The sequence below is a fragment of the Mirounga leonina genome, unplaced genomic scaffold (genome assembly GCF_011800145.1).
Source record: "Mirounga leonina isolate KUSES-001 unplaced genomic scaffold, KU_Mleo_1.0 Mir_454, whole genome shotgun sequence".
NCBI classification, from domain to species: domain Eukaryota; kingdom Metazoa; phylum Chordata; class Mammalia; order Carnivora; family Phocidae; genus Mirounga; species Mirounga leonina.
This window is the reverse complement of record NW_023270763.1, coordinates 1,943,442-1,964,315: the sequence shown is the minus strand read 5'-3', so window position 1 is coordinate 1,964,315 and position 20,874 is coordinate 1,943,442. Positions and strand designations below refer to the sequence as shown.

At 58.9% G+C, this 20,874-nt stretch overlaps 1 protein-coding gene across 1 annotated transcript in view; it reads left to right on the top strand.

Moving 5' to 3' along the window:
- IQCE (IQ motif containing E) overlaps nucleotides 1-17,695 on the top strand; it is a 43,480-nt gene extending 25,785 nt beyond the window's left edge. Inside the window, exons 15-23 of the mRNA XM_034988271.1 lie at nucleotides 1,418-1,522; nucleotides 2,756-2,846; nucleotides 5,482-5,649; nucleotides 9,705-9,728; nucleotides 11,842-11,961; nucleotides 12,470-12,591; nucleotides 13,299-13,399; nucleotides 14,310-14,423; nucleotides 15,816-17,695. Of these exons, the coding sequence (XP_034844162.1) occupies nucleotides 1,418-1,522; nucleotides 2,756-2,846; nucleotides 5,482-5,649; nucleotides 9,705-9,728; nucleotides 11,842-11,961; nucleotides 12,470-12,591; nucleotides 13,299-13,399; nucleotides 14,310-14,423; nucleotides 15,816-15,955 (985 nt within the window). The 3' untranslated portion in view covers nucleotides 15,956-17,695. The remainder of the gene's footprint in view (nucleotides 1-1,417; nucleotides 1,523-2,755; nucleotides 2,847-5,481; nucleotides 5,650-9,704; nucleotides 9,729-11,841; nucleotides 11,962-12,469; nucleotides 12,592-13,298; nucleotides 13,400-14,309; nucleotides 14,424-15,815) is intronic.
- Nucleotides 17,696-20,874: the final 3,179 nt, after the last annotated feature.

Here is a 20,874-nt window from a genome sequence, read left to right as displayed (position 1 = left end):
AGTAGGTAGGCCATCAGTTAGATCTTAGGCAGAGTGGTTTAGAGAATCAGTAATATGTTTATGACTTCCAGTCTAAATGCCAAATAAGACATAAATGCTGTCAAGTGTTCAGTGTGACCCTGAGAGTTTGAAAGGCAAAGTCTCCAGATTTTGCTTATTCACTGTTTGTTCTCTAGTGTCTTGATCTGCAGCCTGTTTCCTCCACTGTTTACTTGTGGTTTCTCTAGTTGCAGTTCTGTCATGAATAAGCCAAACCCATGTGTCTTCTGAGATGGGGTTTATCTCTCAGAGTATGGTCTGGGAAGCCAGTAGCCTCAGCATCACCTGGCAGTTGATTAGAGATGCAGAATCTAGGCCCCGCCCACCTGGGAGCTGGTTAGAGATGCAGAATCTAGGCCCACCTGGGTGCTGGTTAGAGATGCAGAATCTAGGCTCTGTTTACCTTGGAGCTGGTGAGAGATGCAGAACCTTGTCAGACCCAGATCTCCTGAATCTGACTCTGTGTCTAATGAGGCCCCCTGGTGATTCATGTGCACATTCAGGTCTGAGAAGGACTCCCTAGCGGACTCCTCGCCTCCTAAGTTCTCTGCTGCCTTCTGTTTACAGCAGAGGAAAATCCTTTCACATTCCACCTGTTCTTACTCCTCCAATCCAAGGGCATCTATGTGAATTGGTAGGTTCTTTGTAAGAATTAGTGTTTCATGAAAGGTTTTCAAAATTGGACTAGTCATTTTGATCATCTCTTCAGCTGTCACCTGGCATGATAAGAGCTTCCACTTATTGAGCCCTTGCTCGGTGACAGACACTCTATGGAACACTCAAGGTGTTTCCTCTGATTCATGAGATTAAGGAACCTTGAAAAGTGAGGTCACGCGAGAGTGAGCAGTGGAGCTGAGCTCAGACTGAGGTCTCCTCTTGGAGCGGTGTTCTTAGCCACGTGCCACCTGTGGGACCCAGGAAAGCCCTGTGGGAAGCAGTTTAGTTGGAGGTCCTGGGTCACCCCTCCATCCTCGATGGCTCGGCTCAGGCAGCAGCCCCATGCGGTGTGGACAGGACCCTCCAAGCACTCATCTCAGGGGTTATGTACCAATTGTGTGACTATTGGGATAATGAAATATTCCAGCTCGTCTGGGGTTGCAGCTCGTCTGCGTCTCCTCACCCTGTATCCTGGGCACCTAACAGTCGCGGACACGAATATCTGGAGGAACCACGGCCAGAGTGGCAGGCCTGTCGGGTCTGTTCCTGGCTCTGCGTGGTGGTAAACGAGCACCTCTGCCCATCTGGCCCCGTGTCCATCCACTGTCATAAGAAAGGAAGGGGGGCGTGTGATGTTTTTGGAAAGCTCTTCCTGCTCTGTGATCACTGGCGTAACTTTGTTTTCACAAATGCTGAAATGTCTCTGGTTCTGTGTGCTCAGGTTGGAGGTCAAGCAGCTGCTACAGACCAACACTGACCTGCAGAAGGAGCTGGAGCACGTGAAGGGAGGCGAGGAGGAGAGAAGAGGGAGAGAGGAGGCTCTGAGGTGAGTGCTCCCAGAGTCACAGGCTGTGAGGAGATCACTGGATTCCAGGCGCTTCTTGTCTTCCCTCTGAGCGGCTCTGCAGCGGTTTTCACACGGCTGCCCCAGCCTGAGTCCGCCACTCCAAGTCCTGACATCCTGTGGCGGCTCTTCGCGTCCTTCCGAGGAAAAGTCCCAATTCTGGGAAAGGGCTCTTCCCACCAGGCTGGGGTTTGCCTCTGCACGCACCCTTCACTGCTGCCTCCCTGGTCAGGACTCCCGGGACGGTGCCTCCCGCACCATCAGCGTGTCCTTGCTCACACCTCAAAAAGGGGAAAGAGCCCCCAGCCCATCAGCTGAGGCAAGATAAGAAACGGAAGTACATCCACGCGAAGGGACAGAAAGGACTGGGTTCTGACACACGTGACCGCGTGGGCGGGCCTCCCACACATCACGTCACATGAAGGACACAGACAGGAAGGGCCACGCACTGAGCAATCCCACCACGTCAGCAAAGTCACAGAGAGGGGTGCGGGGCGGGGAAGCAGGAAGGGACGGCTGAGGGCAGAGTTCTGGAGTTGGCGATGGTGCCATGACGCCGTGAGTTCGTGGAAACCTGTACTTTCATCCTGTACTTTACTCTAGTGGATTTTACGTTCTACAAACTTCACCTCAGTGAGAAATGCCCCCAAAAGTAAGTTAGAACACTGAGTGGAAATATTCAGCTCTCAGAATAATGAGGGAGACACAGATTGCTGGAACAAATAAGAATATTTATTTTCCGGAGAACCGTGACTAGGTTTTGTCGGAAGGCAGGACTGAAGGAGACAGAAAGGGCAGGTGCGCAGGGAAGAGCTGTTTTCCTGTCGCCTTTGAAACCCGCAGCGAGGACACGAGTTGTATTTGCTTCCATTCACACCGTGCGCTGAGAAGCCCAAGTGGCGTTCCCCGTGTGCCACTCCTGCCGTCGGGATCTGCCTGGTTCTTCCCACGTGCCAGAGGCAGTGGCGGCCCGGGGGTCCTCTGGCCCTGCCCCTCCGCGGCTGCCAGCCCGGCCGCTGACACAGGCCACAGAGCGCGGTCCCGCAGTGGGGACCCCGTGCCGGCCAAGGTGCAGGGAGCTGGTAGCGGGGGCCCCATGTCACCGCGGGAGAGGTGGCCTTGGCAGCCCCGCGGTCGGCCCTCCCTGCCATCACATACAGATGTGGGCCACTGCGTGATGACGAGTAAGACGTCATCTTTTCCCTCCCACTTTAGAGAGGAAATTCAGACCCTTACGAAGAAGTGTCAAGAACTGGAGGAAATCAGGAGGGAAGAGAGAGACGACCCTGTGGAGAGGAGTCTTGAGGTATGGCTCAGCCGGGTTTCAGATTTCCTGCGTGGGCGCCGCGGGGCTCTCGGCCGGGGCAGGATGGTTCTGCGGGGTCTGTCCCCCGGCTCTCCTGACTCCGACGGTGACAGTCCAGTTCCCCTTTATCTTCCCCTCGATGTCCACAAATTGGGGTTCTGAACTGATCGATTGTCAGTTAAGTGACTTTTTTGAACGAGCGTTGGAGTCTTAGATAGTGAAGCTGAGTGAAGATGTTCCCCAAACTTCACATATGCAGAAAGTCTTAATTGTCCAACAAGGGGGTGTCTGTTCTTGGGTGAGAAGGAGTGACGCTGCGTGAGGACCTCCTGCCCCCTGCCCTGTGTGTTTAACGGAAGCTTCGGACTGTGACGTCGACACAGCCTGGCGGGCAGAGCGCTCGCTCCAGCCGGGCATCTTCTCGGGGCCCCCATGCCTGCCACTGAGCTGTGCACTCGCCCAGGTGTTATTGAATGAGTGTGTGGCAAATGGCGGGTTCGAGGCAAGAGGTCAGTGCGGGCGCCCGCCTTCCTGTCCCCGTCCCCTCATGGAGGCAGCTGCGGCTGAGGTGGCCTGTGTGGCTGTGAGGGGCTCCCGTGGCAGCACCTTCAAGCCCTCTGGCGCCCGCAGGCCTGGTGCCACCTGCACTTGGACGGCTGGTGGCTCCTTGCTAATCCTTTTTCCCAGTTGATGGGGTCTCTCAGATGGTAGGTGCGATCTATTAGCACAAATAGCAGAGGTATTACAATGCTGTGGCTGCCGTGTGCCCCCACAGGATGCCACCACGCAAACGTGTGGCGGACAGCACTGAAGCTGGTAGAGGACACATGGTGGCCTCTCCACAATCCCTTCCCACGAGCCTCTGTCTGTCGGCTACAGATGTGGTAAATACCTGGGGGACCACCAGGATGGCGGGGCTTTGTCTGGCACATGCTTTAGCCAAGAAGTTCTGTTGCTTCAGAAGGTGACTTACTGTTTTATAGCAAGTGACCTGACAAAGACGGTCAGCGGGGCTGAGTTTCTGCTGAGGGCAGTGCTGGCGTCGGGGCTGGCTCCTGGCTTCGGAGGCTTACTTGCTAGAGTCTCCACTGGGGGGCTCTTTGCAGGATGCTGTGTGTACCTGGAAACCAGGAGAGAGCTGAAAGTCGGGAATCTGGAGAAGCCGATGGCGCAGCTTAGCTGGCAGGCAGGGGAAGGCAGGGTCGTGGCGCGCGCTCGCGGGAGTGTGAGGGTCGACAGCGTGAGTCCTTCCCGATCCCGCTGGAAACTATTTCTGTTGTTCCGTAAAGCGTACTGTCATGTTCTGTGGGATGCTTTTCTGTGGCCGCTTTCCTGCATCCCGGAGCGAGTCGCTCTGCACAACTGTCCGTCCCCAGGGCCCCCTGCTCCCCCCAAGCCCACGCCCACTGTCTGCCCGGGCGGACGGGAGGCCAGGGCTGCCACGTGTGCGGCAAAGATGAGTTTACGTGTCTCCAGGGGCCGCATCGCCGGCAGGGGCCCCTTTCTTCCCACGCGGGTGCTCCCCGGGCTCTGAGACGGCAGGGCTCACCCACCTGTGACTTGTCCGTGATCCTGACCCCTGGGAGGCACCCGACAGAAGCCAACGTACATTCTTCTGCTTGTCTTAATTTCTCTGTTAATTAAGGTTAACAGAGAGGCCTGCTCGGGGTTCCCATAGACGCTCCCGTGGGAAGGAGAGCAGGTTTCCCCTATCGTCTCTTCGGTGTCCTCCGAGCTGGAGTCACTGTAGCCCAGTCTCCGCCCCGGGCACTGACAGGCACCCGCCATCAGGAAGGTGGCCCTGGTTGGCGGGCTCCTCGCGCACCAGGCCTCACGCTGACGTCTGGGAGGATCTGGCACCGAGGCTCAGGCCCGCTTCTCCAAGCACCTTACCGCAAGCGTGCCGCTTTCCGTTAATCCCAGCAATTCGGGATCCGGATCCTCCACTAATTCAGTGCGAGGCATGGCGGCCGTGTCGGTACGGGGCCTTAATGAACATTCTTTTCCTCAAGGGAGGACATCCTTAATCACTGTCTCCGTGTCCCCAGACGAGTCCCCAGTCCAGTGTGTTGATTTTTATTGAGACATGTCATTGCAGATAATAAATTTGGACCCTCAAGTGTGGTCGAAATCAGGGTTATTTCAATGGTCACATAGCAGTTCTTGCTTCTTTTCACTGTGAAAACTGAGCTAGAAATCTATTGCCTTTAATCACAGAGGTCCTGTTTCTGTCAGAGTCTTAGACTAAAAGAAAGACCCAACGCAGGACCCCCAAGAAGCAGGTAGACCTTGCAATAACACACACATGTCACTGAGCTCGGGAAGGACGTCGTAGCATGGAAGGGGCCCCCATCGGACCCACAGGTGGTGTCACCCACCGTCCTCCCAGGGGAGCGCCGCCACCCTGGGTCTGGGGAGGGGGATGAAAACCAACCTTCAATCCATTTATTAGCTGCACATTGTTTCTGCAGAGATTTTGTTTGTCGAATGGCATGCTGAACAAACAGATTTTCCTCCACATTAAAAAGTCTGGTCTGATGGGCTTCATCTGTATCATGCCGATATCCTGCCACCTGATCCGATCCCCATCTTCCCTGCCCAGCTTAACCATCCTTTACACCTTGAATTTCTGCAGACCCCAGAAGAACCCCGACCTTCCCTTCCCACCAGCAGGCCCTCTCAGAAGGACTGTGAGCCAGATACAAGCAAGGAGGGCTCCCGGCCCCCCTCTACCTGCTCCGAGGGGCGAAGAGACACAGCGGCCAGGATCCTGCAGACCCAGTGGAAGGTGTACCGACGCCAGGTGAGAGCCCATGGAGGCCATCCCTGTGCCGTGCGGGCTGTGGGCTAGGTGCCAGGGGCGAGGCTGGAAATGCAGGACAGACTCGACGCGCCTGAACAGACATCGTGGGGGGTGAGGGACAGACGAGCACCTGGACCTGCAGTGGAAGGACTCGGTCCTGCGGGGAAGGAAGGGGAGGTTTCCCTTTCAGCTCATCCTCGGAGGAGGGGGAGGGTCGTTTTCCAGGTGGCAAACGACAGTGACTTGTCCAGAAGCCTCTGTTAGCTCACGGACCGGGTACATGCAGCGGCAGGGTGGCGGGCTCCCAGGAAGACCCACTCTGGGTGCAGCCCCTGATCACATTCTGGAATCACTGCCCTGTCCCCCCGAGCACAGCCCGAGCATGGGATCCACAGTCAGGTGCATCCATTGCAGAAACAACTGGAAATTCAAACGCCCAGACTGGCCCTCTTCTGGGGCTGTCTGGGGGGGCAGCAGCTCGGGCTGTGGTCCATTTTACTGGGACTGTGAAAAACCTGCCTTGAGTGGCTGCTCCTCAGAGGACACCACCTGTAGGTTAGGGGACAGGAAGACCACCCACCAAAGCTGAGCATGTGCATCTCAGACCCCGGGAGACAAGGAGCTGTGAATCTGTAATGAGTGCCTTCGTGCTTGGGGGGAAGTGGGGCCAGGAGCCCGGGGCAAGGGAAATGGGGTGATGAGGGGTGGGGGGATGGGGAAGTGGGGGGATGAGGGGTGGGGGATGGGGAAGTGGGGTGATGAGAGAGGAGCCTGGCAGACCCCCATGCTATCTCATGGAGGAGGAATGGGGCTCCTCCCCTGAGCTCCCAGGGTAAGGGTGGCAGTCTCCTTGGACAAGCTATGTGCTCAGAAAGAGCTCGGGGTTCTGCAGAACACAACAGCGCCCTTTCTCCCCAGCTGAACCAACAAAAACTCTGGAGTTCTCTACCCGCCTGAATATCATAAGATCTTAGTTCCAGAAGATTGTCTGTAGAGTTAAACTGTTTCTTCCCAACTTTTTTTACGAGAATGTAGAGAACGTTTAGAATAGTTGAAAGAACTCTGCATATTCACGAAGGTGCTGCACAAATTCTTGCCCCCACCTCGACTCAATAGTAGTTAACGTGCAGCCATATTTATTTTCTATACAGATCGTTTCTTTGCACAACCATGTGAGAGTAAGTCTTAGATGTGAATCTCTAGCATCTTGTAAGCATGAGGGCATCTCGTTGACCACAGCACGTGCTGTCAGATACCCCGAAACGTGGCAGAGGTTCTCTCGTGTCCTCTGGTGTCCCCTGTGCCCCAGGATGCCACTCAACTGTCTTTTTCAACCCCGGATCCAGTCAAGGTTGGATTTTGACCCACATCCAATGAAAGCTTCCTCTTCAGTTGTCTAAACCTCCTCCGTGTGGTTTATCAACCCTAACCTTTTTTTCTCTTTAAAGTCATGTTCTTCTTGAAGAGCACAGGCCAGTCTCCTGCAGGGCATCCCACATCCTGCATCTGTCCGATTGTGTCCTCGTGGTGGCCCTTAACTTGTTCCTCTGTTCCCTTTACTTCCTGTACATGGCAAGTCAGGTGTACAGGCTTGACTCGGTTTAGGTTAGGTATTTTTGGCAAGAGCACACTCCCTCAGGTGGTGCTGGGCTCGTTGTCTCCCTTCGGGCGCAGGTGAGACTAGGTAGGTCTGTCCGTGTGTCTAACTGCAGGCACTGGGTAAAGTCGTGGCTGCCTGCTTTTGTTGTTGTAAGCAAACACCTTTCCCTTGATAATGATCCCATCAGTCTGTCGGGAGAGTGGCCTCTGTGAACCCCGGTCTCCCCCTTTCGCCAGTGGCCCTACACCCTTCATGCACGGTAGCTCAACCCATCTTTCACACGGCTGTGGGGTGACTTCAGGTCCTCCCGATACTTAGCGGCTGGTACTCTTCTGTGAAGCAGTTTTCCTCATCGGCTGGTCAGCAGGGCGTAGCTCCAGGGTCTTCCAAAAAGGCAGGCTAGACGCTTCGCTGTTTTCCTTCAAGTACTAAGTAGACCCTGATTTCAGAGCAGGGGAGTGGAGGCCAGCGAGTTTCTCCCCAAACTCTCTCTGAGGGGAGGGAGCATTGCTGCTTTTAAGATTAATGAGTCGTTTTTCTTTTCCTGTTCAACGTGTCCCACATTTGGTCAGTGGCAGCGCTCGGGTCGGGCTCCTGTGCCTTTGATCTTGCTGGCGCAACCTCATTTTCTGCACAAGAAGGTGTCCCCAGCTCCCCGTCCTCCTCGCCCCAGATCTGGGCGGAGCTCGCCGTCTCTGAGCCACTTGTCTGTGCTGCTTTTCCCTTCATCTTTCACCCTTCTCCCCACCAGTCCCTTGCTTAATTAAAAAGACAAAACACGGGGCGCCTGGGTGGCTCTTGATTTTGGCTCAGGTCATGACCTCAGGGTCGTGGGATCGGGCCCCGCACTGGGCTCCCTGCTCAGAGGTGAGTCTGCTTGAGGTTCTCTCCCTCCCTCTCCCTCTGCCCTTCCCCTTGCTCTGCGCTCTCTCTCTCTCTCAAGTAATTAAAGTCTCTCTAATTTAATTAACTAATTAATTTTAAAAAGACAAAACGTCAAGTGCTCTAAGAGCAGTGCCCTAGCTCACTGTTCCCCACCAACCGGGCGGGGGCAGGGCTAGTCACCCGCACTGGGTTCCACTGCTCGCCCCTCCAGGAGCTGGGCACAGCTGACTTCTTGACACATGAGCTGAGTCTTTTCTTCAGGATTCTGCGTTACAAGAACTCAGAAAAATCAAATGCACATACCTACATCTGAGAATAAAGCATTTGAAAGGCCACTTAATTGGAAATCAGGGTCCTGCGACCTCAGTCCGGGGTCTTCTTGGTCTGTACATGCTGGACTTGCCTTGGGGTACAGGGGTGTCTGAGGCCGTGAGGAGGAAGGCCCTGGACCCGCCTGGAGCCCTCCCGGCCGGTGTGGTGGCACCCCACACCCAGCCACTCTCTGAGGCGAGCTGCAGGTTGCCCTCGACAGGGCCTGCAGCCGGCTGTGATCCAGCATGCCTCCCCCACTCAGGGTCCATTTCTGCAGGCAACAAACACGGTTCCGTCTCTCCCATCTGCCTCAAGTCACGGCACGTTTCCACCCCTCCACTTTTGCTCTTTCCAGGCTTGCTGTTGACTTCCTCATTCTGCAGCTCACCCCACATCCTCACCGGTACTCTCCTCATCGGCTGCTCGGCACGATCTTCAGTCTTGATTGTTACCATTACTAAATATTCGTTCATTCATTCATTCATTTTATGTCCCCCTGGTCCTCGTGCTCCGTTTCCTCAATCTGTCACGGGACACATCCTCTTCTGTAACAGCTGTGGGCCATGCACTCTGGTGAACGTTGCAGAGGAGCGGGTGGGTGTGTGTTTCGCGGACCGTGGCTTGGCCCCTACGGCACGTGCGTCATCCTGGGGTTTCCACACTAGAAGAACTCGGGCTTCACTGACGTCTGTAAGGATACACATTTTGGTTCAGCCTTGGGTGTGGCTGAATCTTTTTCCCTCCGGTGCCCGGGTGCTTCTGACGATGGGTCAGATTTGGGAGCCCGTGACCCAGACCCGTGAATGGGGGTCCCCTTTGTAGCTTCTCTGGCAGGCGGGGCCCAGCCGCTGTGGGACCGTCCAGAGAGGGCAGCCGTGTCCCCAGCTCTGGCTGGGGGCAGGCCTTCCTCACCTGGGGCTGAAGTCAAGCACACACGGTGGTGCTCGTGAGTCCGTCCCACAGAGAGCTGCCACGGGCGGGAGCCACAGGTGCCACTGACAGGGCTCTTCTTTAACTGTGACGCGCCCGGGGAAGGCTGGCATCTGGTTATGGCTGCTGGGTCCCCCAGCACGGTCCGCCAGGCAGGGGAGGACAGGGACGCGGGGAGCCTCCTGGGGCTCCCGAGGAGGGGGGCGCCCTTGTACCCCGGCTCTGCTTTCCATCATGCTGATGGTGGCGGGGGCAGGATCAGGACATGAACGCTGTGTTGCCAAAAATTCATCCTCATGTTAATTCATAACCTGTCTCTTTATTTCAGAAAAAAAAGGCTGTTCTGACTGAGGTAAGCGAGGTTTATTTCACCTGTTCCAAATACATATTCTTGCAGTAGAGCGAAGTCCCGGTGGGATGTCTCGGGCACTTGTTTTCCTGAAATCAGACCAGACGGGGGTGATACCAGAGTCAGAAGAATATTTGGGTAACTTCACACGTTCAGATTCATTCAATTACACAGTCGTTTTTTCAGCACAGTTTTCTCGGTCATCAGTTCGGGTCGGGTAACCTGGTGGGCCCTCGGGACTCAGAAAGGTGTTGAGACGGGGCACTGCAGGTCAGGGTGGCAGGCGTGCGTTACGGCTCTTGGGAAGGCCTGGCCCAGGGCCTGGGGAACGTGAGAGGAAGGGCTGCGGGCAGAAGAGGGGCGCGCGCAGGAGCGCGGCTTACCCGGGGGGAGAGCAGGTCTGTGTGAGCCGCAGGACGCATCGTGAGGGGAGCTGGGAACTGGTGGAGTCTCCAGCCACCCCGACGGCCGTGGACGCCCGCACGGCCCCTTGCTGCTGTTGCCCTCCCTCAGCCTGTTCCCCAGGCAGCCTCCAGGGCAGCATGTTTTAAGTGTTAAGTGACACCCACCACTGCACATGACTCGCTCCCAAACTTGGAACATGATCCAAAGCTGTTGTCTAAGGACCTTCCATGCCAAACTCCTGGCTACCCCACTCCCCAGCCCTGCTCATTCTCCTCTACCCAGTCTGGAGGCTTCTTGGGCACTGCTTGGAAATACCAAGCTTCTTCCTGCCACAGGGCCCTTGCACTCGCTGCTCCCTCTGCCTGGAGGCTCTTCCTCCGGACCCCTGCATGTCCTGCCCCCTTGCTTCACGCAGGAAACGTTACCTCCTCAGAGACGCTCTCTCTGACTACCCCGTGCCAGCCATCACTCCAGCCCTGGGTCCTGCTTTATCTCTCTTCGTAGCTTATATCCCTACTTGACATTTTGATATTTTACTTGTTTTAAATTGCTTGTGTCCTATTGCAATTTTTTTAAAGTTCCACGGAGACAGGGACCACCTCTGTTCTTAGACCACTATATCCACAGTTTCTAGGATGGTGCCTGCCACGTGGTCGGCATTCAGCAAATATCTGTGGAATGAGTGGGTGAATGGGTGAATTTGGGACTCCTCGAAAGCCCGTCTAGCGTGTTTCCTAGCCGGCCAGCCGGCATGCACTGTCATGTTCTGCTGCTGGTCTCCCGGGTCCCCCCCGGGCCTGCGTGTCCTCACCTCCCCAGGCAAGGTGACGACTAGACCCCTGTGTGGGGCAGGGCTGGGCTGGTTTCTGCCGGGCTCTGGTGGCTATGAGGTCAGCAGCCGTCACCCCAGCCCATGTCGCCCGCAGCGAGCCCTCACCCGGGTCGTCTGCGAGCAGCGAGCCCCCCGGGTCGGTCTACACATGCACCTGCTTGTTCGAATTTGCCTGAATGAGGGTCTCTTGCCACGCTTTGTTGGGCCTGTTTCTGAACCCCAAGTTCAGGACATCTCCTTCACCTTGCCCCCAGGAACAACAAAGCAGAGGTGTTTCTCTTAGTGACCTGATTCTGGAAGCGTCTAGAGCTCTGGACACATGACGTGTCAGGCCCCAGGGTGCTCGTGTGGCGCTCCCTAAGAGCTCAACCCCTTTGTCACACCGTGATGTTTCCAGCCAGGCTGCCCCCGAAAGCCAGAACACTGATCTCAGAACTTAACAAAGCATCCGTGTGTGTGAAGAAATCACTAGAAATTAAGGTCAGAGGATAGATCATTTCTTGGCGACAGTTTGAGACCATGTCTGCCCTGCTTGGTTTTGGAAGATGTGTATGGAAAGCATGAGGCATGGGATGGACTGCCCAACGTGGAAACGTAATTGCGTGTAAATTATGGACAAACACTAGCCGCTAAACGTCATAGCGTTTAACAGAGGATTTGGTTTGCCATGGGAGGGGACGCCCGTGCCTCCGTCTGTGTGGACGATGGGCATGCCTCTTCCTGTGGGAGGCGCTGGGCGGGTGACAGAGGCCGTGGCTCTGCACGAGCAAGAGACGTCGTTTTCTCTGCTGGTCGAGCTTTGCCCTCCGGAGCCCCCTTCCCTGCACCTGCCGCCTTCCAGGGGAATTCACCTCCCTTCTCTCTCCTCGTCCCTGCCAGGCGGCCACGGCACTCCAGGCAGCTTTCAGGGGACACCTAGCGCGGGTGAGGCTACTGTCAAGCCAGGCGTGTGCTTCCGAAACCCCCGGCCCGCCCAGCCCACCCAGCCCGCCCAGCCAGGTAACCCTGGGGGGCCAGACGCGGCAGGGGCACTAACCGCTCTCTCTACGTGTCCCGTCTCGTGCCTCCTCGACCGGGGCAGCGCGGCATCTCGGTGCCCGTGTCCTGCCTGGCACCTTGCTGTCCGTGGGGAGCCAGGCGGCACCAGGAGGCGAGCCTGTGGTGCACGGGCCAGATGGATTTAACTTCAGGGGCCATGTTGCTTTGAGGTGCTCACGTATTAGGCAGCATGCCCGCCCCACAATTAAGACAGAAGCTTAAATACCCAGTAAAGATTAGCGTTTTCTATATCCATCCCTCCTCTGCGAAAATGACAAGACGTTCATTTTAAGAATCTCTAGTCTGAGTGCCAGGAGGCTGCTGAGCACATAGTCAGTGACCAGGTGAGCCACCCGGAACGGGGCCACGCTCACCGGGCTCTCTGGGGGCCAGGCGGGGGCCCTGCCACACCCAGGAAGTGGGCAGAGGCTCCCAAATGGCTCTCTTCCCCACTGTCGTGTCACTGCAGGACCCTCCGCCGGAACGCGTCCCGAGCCCCGCCGTCCAGGCTGAGGATGACCCAGGGCAGGAGGAGGCCATCACCACCGTCCAGTCTGTCCTCCGGGCACACCTGGCATGGCTCAGGCACAGGTAAGTCCAGCTGGCAGGCTCCCCCGCTCTGTGTCGCCGGGAGACGCTGCCGGACGACAAGGCCAGCCCGGAGTGCGCAGGCGCAGGCCGTGGGAGCCAGGACCTTGGCGAGTCGCCTGAACACAAATGCCCGTGCAGAGCTCCTCCCACGTGCGCAGGTGGGGTAGCCCGCCAGTGCTGGCCCTCAGGAGGGGCCTTCCTGCCTGGAACGGCTCGCTCGTGCTGGGGGAAAACCCGCAGAAGGGCTTAAGCACCGCATGGTCCTGCTCCCCACCAGTCTGTAGGCTGGTCACCTGTCCTAACGCATCGCCCTTTAAAAAAGATGTGATGCGACCCCAGTGTTCAGGGGCACGTGGGCGTTGTCAGGACCTTGGCACAGCAGCTCACACTCGTTCTCACCTGCTGGGGCCGCAGAAACTCCGACTCCATCCAGGTCGACTCGGGCAGAGTGGGATCTGCAGCCTGCAGTGAGGTGAAGGGAGTGTCTGTCGAGGTGCGAGGGCAGGAGGCTCAGGCTTCCCCTCTGTTTCCCAGTCCACCCGTCCCTTTTCAGTCTCTGCTCCCTCTCTGCCAGCGAGGAAGGTGTCTGAGGCCTGACCTCGGCGTGTGCCCCTTGTGTTCTCCAGCACATCCGTGAGCCCCGCCGGGGCCTCGGGCGATGGGGGCGTCCTGTGAAGTCCAAGCGGCGGTCTCTCTCTCTTTTCCAGCGCCTCTGGTCAGAGAACGGCCACTGCAGCTTCTAGGAGGAGGAGACCCACTCTGGCCACCCCCCGCCCGTCGCCTGCTGTACCCTGCCCTGCTTCTCCTGGTACTTTCATTTCATTTTGAATTTCCATGCGAGGGGCCTCTGGGGCCCTCTGAGCCCCGAGCAAAGAGCGGCCGCTGCCCTGGAAGCTTGGGGTGTGCGGGCACGTGTGGGGGCCCGTCCGGGTGCGACGCCCTGCATGCCTCCACCGAGCCTCCCGCCTACGGCTTCGTCCCTCATCCCTGGGCTGTGGAGAAGCTCCAGTGCCAGTCACAGTGGCGTCCAGGCACCTGCAGGCTACACGGTTGGAGCTCGTGGCTTGTGTGTCTCTGGTTTTTATTCTTGGCTCTGCTGGAGTTGCGTGGTTTCCCCGCCTTGGGCCAGTGCTTTTCCTGTTTGTTGGTTTTAAGTAAACTTTTGCTTGTATTGCTTTTCTACCTCATCACGGTCCAAACACAGGGCAGAGCTCTCTGGGCCCGGCAGGGGCGCTGCGCCTCAGCTGCGAGGCCCGGTCCCTGCTCCGCCCGCTGGCTGACGTGGGGTCCTCGCAAGCGAGGTGGAGCCCCCCGCAAGTCCGACGGCCCCTCACACGGGTTGGGCACCTCCCTGTGTGGTGCGCGCTCACACTATCAGTAACTCTGCTGGAGAGGAGCAGGGAGGTGGTGCTGCGAGCTTTGACGCTGTCTTTGGACCCAGAAACACGTCTTGAGGCCTCATCTGTGAGGGAGGCACGCGGTCACCACGCAGCACTCGTGGGAAGGACTTTTCCCATCCCGAGCTCTTCGGTCGCACAGATGGAGAAGGGCAGGTGCCGTGGGGAGCAGTGCCTCATTTTGGGACAAACTACAAAAGGAAGCAGTTTTCTGAGCCAGAGCCCTTTGGGGTAGAGAGCCAGGTGGAGGTGACTAGCCCCGTCCATGTCTGCTGCCGGCTCTGTGCAGGGCGGGTGCCTGGAGTGTGCGTGTTGTTTCAGGTCAGGAGGACAGCGACGTGAGCAGCGGGGAGACCGTGGAGGGGCCGGCGGCCAAGGACGAGGCGCCAGGGCTGTGGGGGCCGGAGAAGCCAGCAGCCTTGCAGCCCTGCTCTGGTGAGTGGGGGCCGCCGTGGCTGGGCGCGGGGGGCCTGGCCACCCCATCCCTTCTGGGGCCGGGTCCTGGAGGATGTCTTGCACCAGCTGAGGGTTCGACGCCATGTCTGACCCGGAGATCACCACTCACTTTCCAGCCTGTCGGAACTTGCAAACTGTGAACTTTGGTATTTGCTCCATAAACTCCATGTACAAAGTTCAAGGAGCAAACATGAACAGCACAGGGGCGGGGGGGGGGGGCGGGCAAGGAGGATGTGCAGGTGAGCAGGGAGGACACGCAGGTGTGCAGGGAGGACGTGCAGGTAGGCAGGGAAGACGTGCAGATGTGCGGGGAGGACACACAGATGAGCGGGGAAGATGCACAGGTGGGCAGGGAAGACGTGCAGATGTGCGGGAAGGACACACAGATGAGCGGGGAAGACGTGCAGATGTGCGGGGAGGACACGCAGATGAGCAGGGAAGACGCGCAGGTGGGCGGGGAGGACGTGCAGGTGAGCAGAGCCCACAGAGCCTGAGGGGCTGTCATCTAGAACCGCGGGGCTCCCCAGAGATCACATCCTCCAGAAACCAGCTTCATGCTGATTTCGCCCGACCCCGCCTTTGGTGACTGTCGTCCACGTAAGCCGCCCCCTCCTCCTGCTGAGCACGTGTCGTGTTCGAGGGGCAGCCGCGCCCCCCTGCCGAGAGGCCTTGCCGTAGGGCCGCGTGCACGCACACTGCTCTCGGTTGCCCATAGGGCAGCCTGCGGGAAAAGTGGGAATCCAGCCCTTTTGGGGTCCGACTGTGACAGTGTTTGCAAAGAAAAAACAAGATAAGCTTGAAAACGGGTGTTTTAGTGTCCTGAGGCTTTGCTTTAATTGTTTCCTTGGAAGTCCCAGAGGACAGCTGACCAGTCCCCGGCCTGTGGGCTGCTATACGGTTTTCCGCCTCCTCACCTCAGTGAGCGGCTGGCCGCCCTGTGACTGCCGTGTCCCCAAGCGGTCAGAGTGTGGCCCTTCCTGGGGCTAGGCGCCCCCCTGCCTTCCGCCCTCGCCAAGGCGGCACTCAGGGCGCAGGTGGTCAGCAGGTGGCGCCCCGTCCGGCGAGGATTTGGGAAGTTGGCTGTGCGTGAAGAAAGCAGGGGAGGGTCCGTTGGAAAGCTCACAGTGCTCAGGGGCACGGCCTGGTCCCCTCCCCGGGGGCCTGAGTCGCGAGGAAGGTGGCTCTTCCCTGTGCGGGCGGCCCTGAGAGACCCGGCCCGCGCTCGAGCTTGCAGGTGTTGGCCTTTGGGAATGGCCATGCTCAGAGCTGAGCTGGGAGGCTGAGGCGGCTTTGTGGCCGCTCTGACAGGGATTCTGAAGGCCTGCCCCGTCCTGAGCCGCTGGGGTGATGGCCCCCTCTGCTTCCTTGCAGGGCTGTGCTCTCCCTCGGGACCGCGACCTCAGCCACAGCCCGCAGAGCCTCCGCCTACGGATGACGACAGCTCCGACGACTCGGACGAGATTGTCGTTGCTCCGGCACGGCCCTCAAGGAAGGCCTCGTCCCCGCCGTAGGCCCTGGGCCCTCCCGCAGTGCCGGCTTTGCCGGGGAGCTCAGGCACGCTCTGGAGGACGTGGTGACCAGAATCGCAAAGTAGTTTATCTCGTTAGGAAAGAACTGCCTACTCCATAGCTCAGCGCTCTCGTCAGCTTTTCTCTTTGGTTTGGTTTTGCCGCTTGTCTGGTTGTTCGTGTAGGAATCCTGAAGCCGTTGCTTCATCTCTGCACTGGTTTTCAGGGTCAGCCGGACAGACGCGTGTGCCCGGGATGGGGGCAGCCGCGAGCCCTGCAAACACATGCCCCGGGTAGTGGCTTCCTGGCCACCATTAGCCTTGAGCCGGGAAGAGCTGCTCTGTCTGGAGCCGCCCGACAGCACCTCGTTCTCCCCACCAACATCTTGTCCGGCACCGTATGCTCCGACCTCCACCCAGTAAGTAGGTCAAGCTGGATGCGCCGGGGCCGTGCCTTCCGGAAGAGAGGACATGACAGGCTTGTGTGGGGCAGGCTCTCCCCACCCCCATGACGGGACACGAAGATGTCAGGGCCCCAAGGTGGGCTCGGGCTCCTCGGGCTGCTCCTTCCTGCTCCTCTCCACACAGACCTTCATCTGTCATTGTCCCCACCTCTCTGGGGCACTGTCCCCCAGAGCTGCCGTGCCCAGGAAGCAGTCTGATGGGATTTTGTCACTGGGCAGATTAAGCCTTAAAAAAATACCAAACTGTGATTAAGAAGCAGCATCAGGTTTGCTTTTGAGATCTGCAGGGGGGCAGGCGGTCCCCAGGCCCCGAGGAAGGGGCAGCGGGGAGCCCACAGGCCCTTGCTGCATTCGCGCCCCAGCTCCGCGGCCCGGCCTCTGCCACACAGAGCTCCACTCCGGAGCTGAGTCTCGCCCTTTGCGAGATTAGCCTTTGCTGATGGTAACATGGAGAGCTTCTGGCCTTGGGTGGCATTTCAAGGGCCTCTAGAGCCCATGTCCCCCAGGCCGCGTGTCTGACATTAGCTCGCTCTTGCTGTGCCCACTGGAGCCCTTCTGAGGTCGCACCTTGGGGAGCATGAATGACATCCTCCTTGGGGAAACTCAGGCTGTCCTCTCGGTGGTCAGGAAGCTTCTGGTTCCAGCACCAGCTAGGCGTGTGGCAGGGGGCACTCTGCATCGCCACTCCCCCCACAGCCCGGGTGGGTGATGGTCTCTGCAGCCCGGCCTGGCCCCCTGGAGTCACCGGGACCCCCCCCACAACTAGGTTCTGTTCACACAGCGGGTCAAGAAAAACTCAGCTGGGACGCTTGCTTGTTTAGCTTTTCTTCTTCGTTTGGTCTGTGGGCTGCCCATCAATTCTCTTTTCTTTTTCTCCCGTTGGACTGATTGGTAACTTGCCTGAAATCGTTGCTGGCCCTGGCTTGTGTCGTCTGTGGGGTCTGCTCCCCAGGGACCGGACCATCCTTCGCTGTGTGCCGGGCTCGGAGCTCAGGGTCTGTAGGGGCGGGCGAGCGCCAGGGGGTGATGAAGGCGGGGTCCGCAGCCTGCGTGCTCCCGGGACACATCTCCTCTGCCCCTCACGCAAACTATGGGCATTCCTGCCCACTCTTCGCTCTGAGGAGCAGGTGGCCTCGGGGGCTCAGGTCGTAGGGACATCCCTGCCTCAGGCCTGGAGAACAAGGCCCGCTCGGGGGAAGGGCAGGGGGGGCTGAGCACCGTGACCAGAGTGGCCTGGCATCGGGAAGGGCTGAGAAGGCAAGGTCAGTCCGTGCACTTGGGTTTTTCCAAGGAAACTCCCCGAGAATTGTAAATATCTACACTTGTCTGTGCACCTTTGGTACAGCGTTGTTGATCTATTAAAAGCAAACAGTCTCAAAGCTGCTTGGTCACCGATGCACCCCCAGGCCGTGACCCGAGCCGACGTCCATCGTGCACACCCTCTGAGGGACGGCCTGCCCTGCGGCTCTGTGACCCTGCAGTTCCCGTGGAGAACCCCCGGCACCGGCATGCTGGCGGGGCCCGGGCGTGGGGCTGGGGCTCCACGGCGGCAGAACAGGCCAGGGCCGGAGTGCGGCCCCGAGGACCCCTGCCTGCTGTGCCTGCTCACCCCGGGGCCAGTCCCCGCAGAGGCCCGGGAAGACGGAGGGCAAGGGGATCCAGCAGGAAGGCACTGAGCACCCCAGAGACACAGGTCACTGCCCTTCTGGGGGGAGGTCCAGGGGCCCGCGTGGCTCACTCTGCCCGGGCTGTCACGGCACCTGCTGGGACCCATGGTGCAGAACCGATTGCGACCGGGCTGCGTAGGTAGCTGGGCTCTGAGAAGCTGCCGCCTCTCCGTCCCAAGTACCCTCCGAGTGCCCTGACCCAGCTGACCTGGCGTGGCCACGGCCGGTCTCTGTGGGGCAGAGCGCATGCCAGCACCCTGGCCGCGGGGAGGGGTGGCTCCAGGCCGCGGCCACCCACCCTCCCGAAGCAGGGCTGTCTAGGGGCCCCGGAGGCACTCCCCGGGTTGCGTGCACTGACCTGGCCTGGCCATCGAGATGCTGTTCCTGTCGCCCAGGTCATGGGGGAGACCCTGGCCCAGGAGCCAGGGACGGACCGTTCTGAAGGTGCCAGGCGATGACGGGAGTCCAGGCCGTGCCCTCGGTTCATACCCACCCGGCAGGCGTGGGCTGAGGAGAAAGGGCAGGCGGGGGAGGTGCCGGTGGGAAGACCGCGGGGCAGGACCAGCTAGCCAAACCATGGGCAGACGTGAGGCGCGTGCCGTGGGGTGAGCCAGGTGGCAGGAGGTTCTCAGGGCGAGCTGCCGCGGCTCTCTCTGCAGAGAGCGACCCCGGAGAGGGATGCGGGCTGGGAGGCACCCCGCCCAGGAAGGAGGGGCAGGGCCCTGCAGGCCTCCAGGGCTGGGCAGATCGTTTCGGGGCAGCTCCGTGGGGCTTCTGGGGTTTTGTTTGCTCGTCCTCTGTGAGCGAAGGAGGGACTCTGTGAAATGGACGCCCGGTGACTGCGTGTGCTGGCCATGCTGTCCCAGAGCGTCCGTTTTGTCTTCCTCACGAACGCTCTCGGCCCTTCCAACCAGAAACCTCCGTCCCGGCAAGAAGACCGGCTGCATGAAGCCAGCCTAGCTCGTCTACCAGGGTGAACACAGCGGGGCTTTGCTGTGACTCCAAGAAATAAATGCCCTCTGCAGAAGGCCCACCACCTTCAGGATCTGAACACAATTTAAATTCCGTAGAAGCCGCCTGAGCTCATTCCAAGCTCCTGCTGTGGTTTTGGAGCAGGGTTTGCTGTCACAGGGCTCAGGGATGCCTCTCAGGACTGGGGGTCCAGCGGGCTGCCCCTCCAGGCCCCCACCTCACCGAGCTCCCAGCAGCTCACTAGCAGGGATCCCGGCCGGGTCAGTGTCCTTAAAAACCAGGTGGGAGCCAGGCACCATCGGGTGGCTCAGGAGAGGAAGGGCTGGATCCCCGGTCTTCCGCATTTTTATTTAGAATTATTCCAAGCTTATGCATCATGTGTACGTGAGTCTTGGGACGGGATACAGTTTCAGACTGTGCTACTCATGACTGGCCTTTGTCAGTCATGGTGGTTTTACGGGTACTTGTCTGGTTCGCCCCATAAATCCTACCACTTCTAATGGCCCCCAAGGGAGTGATGCTGTCGCCCACGCCGCGCAAACCTGTCGGCCAGTGTGGTTTAGAGATGTGCCTTTCCTGGGCCCCTGGCCCTTTGCTTGAGTGGCAGCTCCAGCTCAGGCACCGAGGGCCCGCTGGAAGAAAGGGGTTCTGCCTCCAGCCCGCCGCTGCTCCCTCTCACGTCCTTCTTCCCTGCCGGCCCACTGCATCTCCCCGAATTCCACTCAACTTTTGCTTGAGGAGCAGGAAGGAATCATCATCGACAGTGACAGAAGAGAGCTGATCTCTGGGGAGTCCGCTTCCCAGGATTTTGCTGCGCCCCGCTCTGCTTGCACGCGGCTGCTTGCCGGGCCCTTAGGGCCCCCTGGAATCTGCTGGAAGCCCCTCCAGGGACTTGTTGGCTGCCTCTGGCATTTGCCCGAGCCAACCCCACTCCCCATCACCGTGGGTCTCATGGGCAAATGGCTCTTTTGGAAGGCTTCACGCTTAGTCGAGGAGCGGCCTGGGCCTCAAGGAGTCTATAGCAGGGAGCAGGGCATGGCAGACCCCTTCCCCAGTCACGGGCCCTCCCCTGCGCATTCTCCCCGGAGCCTGGGGTCCACCCGCACAGAGGCTGCCTCCAGGGGTGGGGGTCTCAGCTGGAGCTGGCAAGAGAGTGGAGTGAGGTCCAGCCTCAGGCCCCGGCCAGCAGGTGTAGACAAACACATGGATATGTGGGTCCGCACACAGATACACCTATGCACACACATGCACGCACGCCCCCCTCCCCGTTCCTGCCACTGGCTTTCGGCTCTCGGGAGTTGTCAGTCTGAAAGCAGCGCCCAGCCTGGCCCACAAGGAGTCCTTACAGACTCTTACTGCAAGTCACCCCCAGGCCCTTGCCAAGATGAATTTAAATATTAGGTTCTTTAAAAGTCACCAGGGAATATGGGGGAAAATGTCAGAATCCGATCCCTGGTTCCTTTCAGCACTGCTGCTGAGCTGAAGACATTGAATGAGGAGGAGGAACAGGTCCATGTTGCTGGTTGGGGTGCCGGCTGCTGGCCTTGGGCCAGTGCTGTCCATTAACATGCTGGGAACCCAGTCGGCCCGGTACAGCCCGGAGGGGCGACCCCGTTAGCCAGAGCCTGCTGAAGGAACCTGTGAGAAGTTTCCATGGAGTCCTTCCTGAATAGGGAGAGGGGTGCCCCTGAGCTCTTCGTTAATTAAGCCCCAGAACAGCCTGGGATTCAAAGGAGAGGGTCCAATGTGTGCCAAGGCCCCTGGGGCTTTCATTCAGGCGGCCCAGCCTGGCCGCTTGCTTCCTCAGCCCTCCCCTTCCT